This window comes from Sinocyclocheilus rhinocerous, unplaced genomic scaffold (assembly GCF_001515625.1).
Source record: "Sinocyclocheilus rhinocerous isolate Xijiao unplaced genomic scaffold, SAMN03320098_v1.1 scaffold1513, whole genome shotgun sequence".
In the NCBI taxonomy this organism is placed as follows: domain Eukaryota; kingdom Metazoa; phylum Chordata; class Actinopteri; order Cypriniformes; family Cyprinidae; genus Sinocyclocheilus; species Sinocyclocheilus rhinocerous.
Window position 1 is genome coordinate 65,106 of NW_015623675.1, and position 13,547 is coordinate 78,652.

Below are 13,547 nucleotides of genomic sequence, written 5' to 3' on the forward strand. Positions count from 1 at the left end.
CACCACTTAGACATCCAGCCATTGAGTGACGACAGTCTGCTATGTATCTCGTCACCACGGTAAGCAGGGAGGGGACCAGAGCAAATTACAGTGTCTGACATCGAACTTGCAAGTTCACACACCTATTTAATGTTATTTTTAGTGATCTCTGACTGGTGAAGTCAAACATCAATAGTGCCGACGTGAATAACAATCTTACTGAATTTATGTTTAGCATAAGCCAGCACTTTTAAATTTGCCAAGATGTCAGGTGCTCTGGCTCCCGGTAAACAATGGACTATGGTGGCTGGTGTCTCACATTCCGTACAATAGAATCGCCAATAACTAGGGCTCTTTCAATAGGTTTCTCAGTGAGTGCATCACTGAGTGGGGAGAACCTGTTTAAAGTTTTGATCAGAACGGAAGAACGGTGTTTTGTCCCGCGACTATGCCGCCTCACAGTCATCCAGTCACCCTGCTGCGGGGGCTCTGCAACCGGAACCGAACAATATACGGGACTCGCTAAGCTAGTCGCATCCAAAGCCGTATCTAAGGCCCTCACATTCTTACTATCCTCAATTAAAGTTTGGATGCGTGTCTCTAGTTCTGAGATCTTCTCTGTCAGCCTAACTATTACCCTGCATTTATCATATGTGAATCCCTCGCCACTGACAGAGAAAGCTACAATATACATGTGGCAAGCAGTGCAGGTGACAATAACAGGAGAAGCCATTACTCCCCGTGATTGTTGAATGATTCCGACTTACCACAGTTGTTTGATGAACTCATGAAAAACGGAGCGAGAGAGAAAAAAAACGGAGTGCGCACGAGAGAGAAAAGGAAACAGTAGGCGCGAATGACAAGCTAACAGGCTAATGGAATGCTAACGCGCTGCACTCGCGGTTTAGATTAAAGGGGTCATATGATGTTGCTAAAAAGAACATTATTTTGTGTATTTGGTGTAATGAAATGTGTTTATGCGGTTTAAGGTTAAATAAAACATTATTTTCGACATACTGTACATTATTGTTTCTCCTCTATGCCCCGCCTTTCTGAAACGCGTCGATTTTTACAAAACTCATCGGTCTGAAAAACGAGGTGTGCTCTGATTGGCCAGCTATCCAATGCGTTGTGATTGGCCGAATACCTGCTCATCGGTCTGAAAAGCGAGGTGTGCTGTGATTGGCCAGCTATCCAGTGCGTTGTGATTGGCCGAATACCTCAAGCGTGTGACGGAAATGTTACGCCCCTCACCATACTGTGATGCCGTGTCCCGTCCGGAGCGACGAGACAAAAACATTAAAACCCATTATGAGGCATTTGTTGCATCCAGTGGGGACATAATTACGGATTATAATGACTTATACTGTCTTTTTACGCGTTGCATTGCATCGTGCTGCGTAAACATTAAACCATGTCTGCATTTGTGATCGGAGAAATTACAAACAACAAGTGCTACTCTACACTGCCCAAAAAACTCGCTTTAAATATATAAAGTATAAAAACTCTTTAAATATAAAAAAGTACTTACAGTCTTTGAGTCAGAACAGCCGGCATTGTAGTCTACTCTCCCAGGAAACAGTCCTAGTCCTCCATAAAATGCGCTGCACACATCTGAATATTTGTGTTGAACTGTTCTGGAACAGTGTTGTAAATACAACTTAACCACTGATTTCTAGTCGTGTCCTTTTTTGGAAGACCAAACACAGTATTTTCGCTTTCGCAACGAAACACACAGCGTCTTCACAACGTGGCGGCGGCGGTGGCAGCAACAATAAAGTTACACCTTCTTTCTTTCCGTGAACATTTGGGCGGTGTTATGTAAATCTTCCCACATAGTGACGTAGACATGTGGGGGCGTGTTGGCATGGACCAGTCTTAACTTTTATAAAGAATATCTCTTTGGGTTTGAGACTTTAGTCTTTTCAACTTTAGGGATCTTATCTATTCACGAACAGCTTGTAACACTCCAAAGAGAAAGGAAAACTTGAAATCGCATCATATGACCCCTTTAAAAAGCAAACAATATCAAATTAGTATGTTAGATAATATCAGAAGTATTGTAATAATAAACGTAAATTCAGTAAGATTGTTATTCACGCCGGCGCTAATGATGTTCGACTTCGCCATTCGGAGATCACTAAAAATAACATTAAAGAGGTCTGTGAACTTCATATAACATTATCCAGAAAAACAAGTGTTAATGATAAATCCTCTGTGATGTTTGTACTGGCTACTGTATACAGGCCACCAGGGCACCACACAGACTTTATTAAAGAATTTGCTGATTTTATATCCGAGTTAGTACTGGCTGCAGATAAAGTTTTAATTGTTGGTGATTTTAATATCCATGTTGATAATGAAAAAGATGCATTCGGGTTAGCATTCACAGACATTCTGAACTCTATTGGGGTTAGACAACACGTGTCAGGACCTACTCATTGTCGAAATCATACTCTAGATTTAATACTGTCACATGGAATTGATGCTGAAGGTGTTGAAATTATGCAGCCAAGCGATGATATCTCAGATCATTATTTAGTCTTGTGCAAACTTCATATAGCTAAAACTGTAAATTCTAATCCTTGTTACAAGTATGGTAGAACCATCACTTCTACCACAAAAGACTGCTTTGTAAGTAATCTTCCTGATTTATCCCAATTCCCTAGCATTTCCAAAACCTCAGAACAACTTGATGATGTAACAGAAACTATGGACTCTCTCTTTTCTAGCATTTTAAATACAGTTGCTCCTTTACGCTTAAGGAAGATTAAGGAAAACAATCTGACACCGTGGTATAATGAGCACACTCGCACCCTAAAGAGAGCAGCCCGGAAAATGGAGCGCAGCTGGAGGAAAACAAAACTAGAGGTATTTCGTATTGCTTGGCGGGAAAGTAACCTATCCTACAGAAAAGCATTAAAAACTGCTAGATCTGATTACTTTTCTTCTCTTTTAGAAGAAAACAAACATAACCCAAAGTATTTATTCAATACAGTGGCTAAACTAACGAAAAATAAAGCATCAACAGGTGTTGACATTTCCCAACAGCACAGCAGTAATGACTTTATGAACTACATTACTTCCAAGATCGATACTATTAGAGATAAAAATTGTAACCATGCGGCTGTCAGGTACAGTATCACATCAGATAGTGTGCTATAGATCCCCGGATGGACAATTCCACTCATTCTCTACTATAGGAGAGGAAGAGTTGTATAAACTTGTTAAATCATCTAAACAATGTTGAAAAAATGTCAATTTTTCGTCATCAGTTAGACCAGGACAACTAGATGAGCCCCAGAGACAGATTCCCAGTAAAGACCTTGTCTCCTAGACGGCCACCGGGACAAGACCACAGGAACCAGTTGAGTCCTCTACTCAATGTGACTTTGCTGCAGCCTGGATTTGAACTGCTGGTTTCGTGGGGACACTTAATTTCCAGCGATATCGTCGACTTGATTGCACAGATACTATTTAAACTGAACTGAGCTGGATGATGACATCACTGAATTCAATGATGAACTGCCTTTGACTGAAAATTGAGTGTTTACCATTTTAATTTTGCATTAATGACACACTATTTTCCTAATTAATGCTGTACAGTTGCTTTGACACAATCTGTATTGTTAAAAGCACTATATAAATAAAGGTGACTTGACTTGATTAATTAAGTTATATTTTAGCAGTTTAAACAACAGAAAGTGATAGTAAGATAAAGATTCCAACAGAAAAACAAAGCTACACGGAGCTACAATCGCAAAATACTCAGTAGCACAGCAGACAGGAACCGGAAATACCAGCTACTGCTCAGAGAAATACCAGCTACTGCTCAGCTACTGCTGGTGGTTGATGTAGGAGACCACTGATGTGCTGTCTGTGCGGACAAGCACATGATGGTCTCTCAGGTCTGGAAGGAAGTGTTTCAATGCCTGAAACACAGCCAGCATCTCCAGGCAATTTATGTGCCACGTGAGATGGTGGCCTTCCCACAGACCCTGGACAGAGTGGCCACTCGTGACCACTCCCCAGCCTGTGAGGGAGGCGTCCATCGTTAGCGTTACGCGACAACAAGGAGCCCCCAGTACCCCAAGGGGCAACCCGTTTCGCATGATCAAGGTCACGCGGCGATGCTTACATACCTTAGACATGCGAAGTAGGTTGCCCCTCGGGGAAAACCCCTTGGTCCTGAGCCACCACTGCAAAGGCCTCATGTACAGCAGACCAAAAGGTATCACGTTGGATGCAGCTGCCATCAGACCTAACAGTCTCTGTTTGACAGTGAGTGACTGGATTTCTCTCACTCTCTTTACGGCTGTAAGGATTGGTTCGATCCAAGCAGGAGACAGATGTGCCTGCATCGTGGTCGAATCCCACACCACGCCCAGATAAGTGGTTCTTTGTGCTGGAGAAAGCACACTTTTCTTGGCGTTCAGCCTCAACCCCAGCTCTTTTATATGGGTGAGGACAACATCTCAATGCCGAACCGCCATGTGCTCTGACTAAGCTAATATCAACCAATCATCGATGTAATTCAGTATGCGAATGCCCTAGAGTGCAGAGGAGCCAAGGCAGCATCCACACACTTCGTGAAGGTGTGGGGTGAGAGTAACAGGGCGAAGGGAAGAACCCGATATTGGTATGCTTCGCCCCCGAAAGCAAACTTCAGGAAATTCCTGTGTTGAGGAAGGAAGGATACGTGGAAGTATGCATCCTTGAGATCTATCGTGACAAACCAGTCCTCGGACCTGACTTGAGACACAATCTGTTTGATAGACAGCATCTTGAACCAAAACCGTTTGATAGTGCAGTTCAGCAGATGCAGATTTATGATCGGACGCAACCCCCCATCCTTCTTCGGAACGATGAAGTATCGGCTGTAGAACCCAGACTCTCTCGAGAGAGGAGAAACATGTTCTATGACCTCCTTCTTCAAGAGAGTGTCTACTTCTTGTTCCATTACCAGAGCATGCTCGGGGCCCACTAGTGTGAGCGTGCTTCCATGCCCTAAGAGGCTGCTGGCCCGTGAGGCCCGTCTCCAATCCCTCTGCTAAATTAATTAATTTGTTACATTTATATAGCGCTTTTCTCGGTATATCCACCTGGATGATGCGACGGCAGCCATATTGCGCCAGAATGCCCACCACACACTAGCTTATTGGTGAAGAGGAGACAGAGTGATGAAGCCAATCAGTGTATGGGGATGATTAGGAGGCCATGAGGGTCAGAGGCCAATGGGCAAATTTGGCCAGAATGCCGGGGTCACACCCCTACTCTTTTTCGAAGGACATCCTGGGATTTTTAATGACCACAGAGAGTCAGGACCTCGGTTTAACGTCTCATCCGAAGGACGGTGCTTTTTACAGTATAGTGTCCCCGTCACTATACTGGGGCGTTAGGACCCACACAGACTGCAGGGTGAGCACCCCCTGCTGGCCTCACTAACACCTCTTCCAGCAGCAACCTAGTTTTCTCAGGAGGTCTCCCATCCAGGTACTGACCAAGCTCAGCCCTGCTTAGCTTCAGTGAGCAACCAGTCTTGGGCTTAATATATTGTCTGTTTAATATAGACAATATAAATTAATATAGACATCTAAACTTCTCAAAGCCAGATGACAATTTCATAATTTAATTCCTCAGAATTAAATGCAACTAAACAACCAGACAAGTGAAACACGGTCTGGACGTTAAGCTGAATATTATAATAATAAATGAAAGAATTGTGAATAATAGCTTGCAAACACATTAACACGTTTGCATGCGGTTGGAGGAAAGAGAGAGAAAGGGAACCTCCCGTCTGCTCACAGTTTCCCCCAGCATTATTTTGTTGCAGACTCGTAATGCATACTTTGCCTCGGCAACGCGAGATCCGAGCCACTCGATTCTAAACTGCATAAGACTTTCTTCCCTCAAGAAGAAACGCCAACGGGAGTAATGCTAACATTCCAGAAGTCGGGACATTTATGCATGAACACAGCCAGCCCCCTCAAGAGCTGACTGTGCATGCTCCGCTCCCAAACAAACAACAGAATGATCATGTGTATTCGCACCGTAAAGTTCTCGCCATTCCATTGGACTGATTTCACACATGCTTCAGGACATGGTCACGCAGAGGCACTCCCAAAGCATTTCTGACGCAGCTCAAGTTCGCTGAAGGGGAACCCTGTGTCCCGACTATATTATCCATTCTAAATGAATGCAGAATTACAATTAGTGGCCAAATTATAGTATGTTGCACACAGTATTTGCTTTTCTGGTATATTATAAATTATGCATTACCACTTACACTGCTGCAGTGCAGTTTTATGTCATCCTGCAGATTTTGTTTTTGTGTATTTCAGAGTGTCATGTTATTCCCCCTCTGGATGCAGTTATTCTGTTTGATGACTCTGGCAGTATCACCTCAGAAAATTTTGAAACAATGATCAGATTCATCAAGAACTTAATTGCCATGTTTTTGGATACACGAGCACAGGTGTGTATGTGCACATGCCAGTTTTTCTCGGTAGCCATTTAAAAACTTGGCAGGTGTATGATGCCTTGTACTGATTTAAAATCTGTTCAGATTTTAAAAGTCATGTAGTTTGAATAAAAATATTTCATAACAAAAAATGTAGCGTTTGTTATATTACTATAGTATTATATTCATATTGTATCTGTGTCTCAGGTGGCAGTAGCCAAATTCTCCACAAAAGTGTCGGCTGTCTTTCACTTTGAGAACTTTGCAGTGAAACGAGACCCCGACCAACTAATGAAAGATGTGACCCAGGCACAGGGAGATACATACACGCCTTCTGCAATACGTTTTGTGCTGTGAGTGCAACAGTAATTGTAATATTTACAATTGTAATGTTTATTAATTTGATTGCTTGCACTGTTCTAACTCCAGTATTGCCATATTCTTTGTTGTACAATGAGGAACAATTCTTAGGTGGTGTGAAATGCTATTATGCTGTATAGATATATGGGTTCTTCTATAATTTGAACTTCAGCCAAACACCAGAGTTGCGGTTTATTTCTTTGTACTGCTCTTTTATTCCCCCTCAGAGAAGAGATGTTTTCTGAGAAGGTGGGCATGCGAAGCAACTCTCAGAAGTTATTGCTGGTGATCACTGATGGAAAATCAAATGACCCCAAAGAGGAATTTAAGAATGTCATCCTGAAAGCCAATGAACGAGACATCACACGATTTGCTATTGGGGTAAACACAAATAATTAAGTTAAATTAAATTAATATTCCAGCTTAAATACAGCTGAAAAACTATTGTGCTGTCAGTATAGAACTCATCTCTTAGAGTTTATAAGTGCTTTCACGCATAGATTTTTTTTTTGAGAATTGACATTTTGGAGACCATTTGGAGGTCATGTGTGAACAGGACCTGAGAGGGTGTAAAATCTTTGCATGACGGGGGACCTTTTAAGAAATATTGTGAAACCAGTTCCGGCAATTTTCCATAATGAGAAGTTATAATATAACCAGTAAATTATCGTTATTATGCTATGTGCAAACAAAGAATAAGATTACCGGTATGAGCAATCATAAGGTCTGGAAAATTAATTTTGGAGAAATACTTTACTTTCAATACATTGAATAGCAAGCATCTGTGGTCTGCCAGTGGTTTACATAATGGCCAGTTTAACATTGTGTGAAACAACAAACAAAAGAAAACATAATGACTTCAACTTAACAACCGTTGTTTTTATCTTGCATCACATAATGAAATTGGATGAGCTCAGTGTTGTTTTCTGGCAATTATTTTTCATGAATTGTAATGTGTGCAAAGGATTGTAATTATGATTAGAGGACCGGAAGAATACAATTGATGCACCCTTCAAAATATACATAATGAATGACGTGAAATCAATGCTGCCTTCCAAGGATCCTTCGAATTGAAATTACCTGTCTATGATGGAGCCTTCCATTTGATAAACACTTATCGAAACTAAGTACTTCTCTTCATGTGGGTGGATAAAGAAAATGGTGCAGATTTTTTAAATTAAATTTCCAATTATTGACATCACAGACTTTACTGGTATTTTGCTGCTGATGTATGAAGAGTATTTTAAAAATAAGACTGATAGCTTGTGTGAACAGCTGATATTGTGTATTTACAGAAAAAGTCAGTCTATTAAATTTCCAGTTATTTTTCTGGGTTTATTGTCTGAAAGTGGCTTGTGTATTTAACCTATAATATTCCTTTGAATAGATTTCATCAAACAATTAACATCTTTCTATTCCCTAAGTATTGGGTATTTTTAATGTGTGAAAAAATTTTTTGTTTTGTTTTGTCAGGTTGGTAAGGAGTATTCTCATCCTGAGCTGGAGCTGATCGCTTCATCACCCCAGTTTGTGTTTGAGACAGAGAGTTTCAGTGCTCTCACCTTGATACTAAACCAGCTAAGGGAAAAAATATTCTCCATTGAAGGTACTGAGCAATAGTAGAGATCGTCTCGGTTACATACAGTGGGTACGGAAAGTATTCAGACCCCCTTAAATTTTTCACTCCTCGTTCCCTGAAGGAGGGAACAGAGACGTTATGTCAGCAGTGACTGACGAATTGGGATCTCGCCGGAGAGCCAAATCACCTTTGAGTGTTAACAAAACAAGCCAATGAAAGTTGGCATGCGGTCTTTGCATCGCGCACCCCGCCCCGCAGCGCGGGTATATAAGGAGAGTGCGTGCAGTCGCACATTCAGCTTTTTGCTTCGGAGCCGAGCCTTTCAGCTTGTGGGTTCAACCGAGCAAGAGTGTCTGCAAGACAGAGTTTTTTTTCAGTGTTGGTATTACGGCACGTCAGTGGGGGTTGCTGGTCCAGTGCTGCTGCTTTTGGTGTTTTGGACGGCGTGCTGCAGCTTATCAAACTGCGGTCGCGCTGCGACCTCCCCTTGGCGCTTCAGCACTTTTTTTTCTAAAAGAGCAATATCAAAAAGAGCTCCACGAGCGACACAGCGTCTTTTTAAAGATGGCCTTCCACTCATGTGTTTCTGGACGCGGTCGCTTCCTAGCTCCATCTGATGGTCACGATCGCTGCATCTCGTTAGCTTTGAGCACGCTGAGGCAGCAGCGCTCGTGGATGATTCATGTTATCATTGCGGGGTCGCACATTCAGTTTTTCGCTGAGGAGCCGAGACCGTGTGCCTCAGCCTTACAGCGGTGGTACAGCAACTGTGGTGACAGGACGTAACGTCTCCGTTTCCACCTTCAGGGAACGAGGGTTACATACGTAACCGTGACATTCCCTTTCAGTTCGACGTTACGTCAGCAGTGACTGACAAATATGGGATCCCTATGAAAACGTCACTATTGCTGACCCCCTCCAGTGCCCTGCGAAAGCTGGCAAGTCCCCCCACGCCAGTTGGGGCGGAAGATAGGACAGGGCTTAGGCAGAGGTATCCGCCACTGCCGTTCCACACAGTGGGATATTGAATAACACTGGGAAAGCCTACCCAAGTAGGGGAATGCTACGGAAGCCACATTCTGCATATAGGAGGTATCATGTGGAAGTTACACATATGGACTGGCCATAGGGCAGGGCAAAATATGGAAAGTCCCTGCGGTAGAATCCCACCTGGCAAGAGGGTACCAGGTGGGGGCGTGGAGGATTCAGCCTCCTCACGCCCCTAAGGAACCTGATGATGAAGTCGTGCTTCCCAACGGACTTGCTGTCTACTGCTTCTTGATGTGTGGCAATAGTGGCAACATACACTTTGAGGGTGGAGGGAGATCCTTCCTCAGAGGAATACGCCAAGGAGGGGCTGTCACGAGGAGCATCAGTTTTGGGAGCCAAGTCCGACTGGGCCAGTATGGCGCTACTAAGACCTGCTCCTCGTCCTCCCTGATCTTGCACAATGTCTGTGCGAGAAGGCTCACTGGGGAAAAGCATACTTGCTTTGGCCCCGAGGCCAGCTGGGGTCCCCTTGGACAGGGAGTAGAACAGCTGGCAGTGGGACGTATCCGGAGAGGCAAACAGGTCTACCTGAGCGTCCCGAAGCGTCTCCAGATCAGCTGGACTGTCTCGGGGAGGAGTCGCCATTCTCCCAGAAGGGCGGGTCGGCGTGAGTGCTCGTCGGCTGCACGATTGAGCTCACCTGGGATGTGAACGGCACGAAGCGACCTCAGATGCTTCTGACTCCAAAGGAAGAGGTGGTGGGCGAGTTGAGACATGTGACGGAAACGTAGACCGCCCTGGTGGTTGATGTACGCAATGGTCGCAGTATTGTCCATTCAGACCAGCACGTGCTTGTCGTGTAGCAGCGATTTGAAGCGGCGCAGAGCAAGACATACTGCTAGCAACTCGAGGCAATTGATATGCCACTGCAGACGAGGCCCTGTCCAGTTGCCCGATGCTGCATGCCCGTTGCACATGGCCCCCCAGCCTATGGCAGAGGCATCTGTTGAGACTACAACATGCCTGGATACTTGCACTAGGGGAACTCCCGCCCGAGGAAAGGCAAGGTCTGACCACGGGCTGAAAGTCTGGCGGCAGGATGGGGTGACTGAGACCCATTGAGTGCCACATTGCCATGCCCATCTCGGGACTCGGTCGTGAAGCCAACACTGAAGTGGTTTCATATGAAGCAATCTGAGTGGCGTGACCGTGGCAGCGGATGCCATATGCCCCAGGAGCCTCTGAAACTGTTTCAGTGGGACCGCCCTCCTGCGCTGAAATGACTCCAGGCAGTTCAGCATCGACTGGGCACGCTCTACTGAGAGGTGTGCTGTTAGATTGATCGAGTCCAACTCCATACCAAGAAAAGAGATCCTCTGCACGGGGGAGAGTTTGCTCTTTTCCAAGTTGACCCGAAGCCCCAACCGGCTGAGGTGGCTGAGTACCACGTCCCTGTGTTCGTACAACTGTGCTCGAGACTGGGCCAGTATGAGCCAGTCATCGAGGTAGTTGAGAATGCAAATGCCTCTTTCCCTCAACAGCCCCTACTTCAAGAAGAGGGCTGCATCCACGACATTGGTGAAGACACGAGGTGACAGGGACAACCCGAAGGGGAGGACCTTGTACTGATATGCTCGCCCCTCGATCGGAAAGCAGAGAAACCGCCTGTGTCGAGGGAGAATCGAGACATGAAAGTACACGTTCTTCAGGTCGATCACTGCAAACCAATCGTGTGGATGAACACATTGAAAAATACGTTTCTGCGTCAACATCCTGAATGGGAGCCTGTGGAGGGCTCGGTTCAGAACACGCAGGTCCAGGATTGGTCGTAACCCACTGCCTTTCTTGGGTACAATGAAGTAGGGGCTGTAAAACCCCGCCTTCATATCGGCTGGAGGGACCGGCTCTATCGCGTCCTTCGCCCGCAGGACTGCGATTTCCGCTCGCAAGACGGGAGCATCCTTGTTCGGAACAGAGGTGAACCGAATGCCCCTAAACTAGGGAGGACGCCAGGCGAACTGAATCGCATAGCCGAGTCTGATGGTCCACCTCAATAGCAGCAAAAGTGTTTTGCAATACAATATGAACACAATAAGTACATTGTACTTAATTTTTTATGTAAGTACATAGTAGTTAAGGCCACTTAATATAAAGTGGGGTCGCGAGACGGTCTAGGGAGCGCTAGCCAGGCCCCCAGAAACCGAAAAATCGGGACTTGGGGAATCACCGACGTACCCGCAGTGGGGCAGCGAGGTGGAGTGCAGGGACCCAACCTGGAAGGCAAAGAGTCCCGGAGTGGGGTCTGAGTGCGCGGTGCGACACTTAACTGGCTCCACGGTTGGGCAGGTGGTGCGGTCACCATCTCCTGAAGAGCAGGATCCAGAGCAGCCGGCGGCGGGGTGTTGACGGCAGCGGGGCGCCGGGGCAGGATGTGCTTAATTGCCTCTGTCTGCTTCTGTGTGGCGGAGAACTGCTGGGCAAAGCTCTCCACCGCGTTGCCGAAGAGGCCAGCCTGGGAGATCGGGGAGTCCAGGAAGCGGTGCTTATCGGACTCCCTCATATCTGCCAGGTTCAGCCAAAGGTGGAATTCCTAGACCACCAAGGTGGACATCGTCTGACCCACTGACTTTCGTCACTCTGGATTACCCCGCCAGGCGGCGGTGCTCTGCGAGCAAAGCTGCATCGCAATAGTGCACTTGACTGGGGAGATTTCCACATACCCTTAGCTGGAAGGGACATTCCCCTAAACACCAGAGGGAGCGATGTGCTGGAGGAGTGAGGGGTCCACGGAGACGCACTCGGCGGGAAAGCCCTCACTGTGATCCTCAGATCGCCCTGGCCATACGCCGAAGTAATCCTCCGCTGCTGTGAGACAGAGGAACTAGAACAGGGCATAGCAAGGGGGACTCCCTTGATGAAGAGGAGTCTCGATCGCAACATCGCGATCCCGCAATGAGAACATGAGTCATCCACGAGCGCTGCTTCAGCGTGCTCACAGCCCAGGCACGAGATGCTGCGATCGTGACCATCAGACGGAGCTAGGAAGCGACCGCATCCAGAAACACACGAGTGGAAGGCCATCTTTAAAAAGATGCCGCATCACTCGTGGAGCTCTTTTGGATATTGCTCTTTTAGATAAAAAGTGCTGAAGCACACAGGGGAGGTTGCAACGTAACCGCAGTTTGATAAGCTGCAGCACGCCGTCCAAACCGGAAAAAAAAGCAGCAGCACTAGACCAGCAAACCTCCGCTGATGCGCCATAACACCAACACTTCAAACACTGTCTTGCAGACACTCTCTCGTTCAGTGATCGCACAAGCAGAAAGGCTCGGTTCCGAAGCGAAAAGCTGAATGTGCGACTGCATGCGCTCTCCATATATACCCGCGCTGTGGGGCAGGGTGCGTGATGCAAAGCTCGCATGCCAACTTTCATTGGCTTGTTTTGTTAACACTCGAAGGTGATTGGGCTCTCCCGTGAGATCCCAATTCGTCAGTCACTGCTGACGTAACGTCGAACATGACTGACTGAAAGGGAACTAAAATATCTAAATAAATCTCACTGAAGGAAATCCTACATGCTCCTTCTCTCTGTTGCTGTAGGAACTGACACAGGGAACTTCAGCTCTTTTCAGATGGAATTATCACAGGGGGGTTTCAGTGTGGCCCTTTCTGAGGTCAGCAACATTTCCATATATTATTGTTTCCCTATTATTTTTTATTTTTATTTTATTTTTTATTAAAAGTTTATTCATCCAGTAATATATATTGCGTACGCAATTTTCCACGCACATATCGGGATTTATAAAAAATAAACTTGGCGTAAATATGTACGCACCGTACGGACATTCTAGACCATGCGTATGCACTCTTTTTCATGGAGTGAGAAAAGTAATGAAGTAAACAACGATTTTAAAATCTGTTTTCATTTCGATATACACATTTACATAAAATATTCCACTCTCATTAATGGAGATAAGCACTGAATATACATAAAGTCATTACGCAGAAGTTAAATAAAACTTATATGAATTTAGACATATTTAGTGGATGCGCTTGATCACTTTTCTTGTGGCATGCTGTTTTAATGACAGCGAGGAGTGCTATAATAATTCATATTTAAACTAAACTGCAGATCTCATGTTATGAGAATTTATTTTTAGTGAGACCAATGATCATCGA

At 45.3% G+C, this 13,547-nt stretch overlaps 1 protein-coding gene across 1 annotated transcript in view; it reads left to right on the plus strand.

The window, feature by feature from the left end:
• LOC107727699 (integrin alpha-X-like) overlaps nucleotides 1–13,547 on the plus strand; it is a 118,614-nt gene that overhangs the window by 56,657 nt on the left and 48,410 nt on the right. Inside the window, exons 6-10 of the mRNA XM_016537683.1 lie at nucleotides 6,321–6,454; nucleotides 6,647–6,792; nucleotides 7,027–7,180; nucleotides 8,273–8,405; nucleotides 12,969–13,042. Of these exons, the coding sequence (XP_016393169.1) occupies nucleotides 6,321–6,454; nucleotides 6,647–6,792; nucleotides 7,027–7,180; nucleotides 8,273–8,405; nucleotides 12,969–13,042 (641 nt within the window). The remainder of the gene's footprint in view (nucleotides 1–6,320; nucleotides 6,455–6,646; nucleotides 6,793–7,026; nucleotides 7,181–8,272; nucleotides 8,406–12,968; nucleotides 13,043–13,547) is intronic.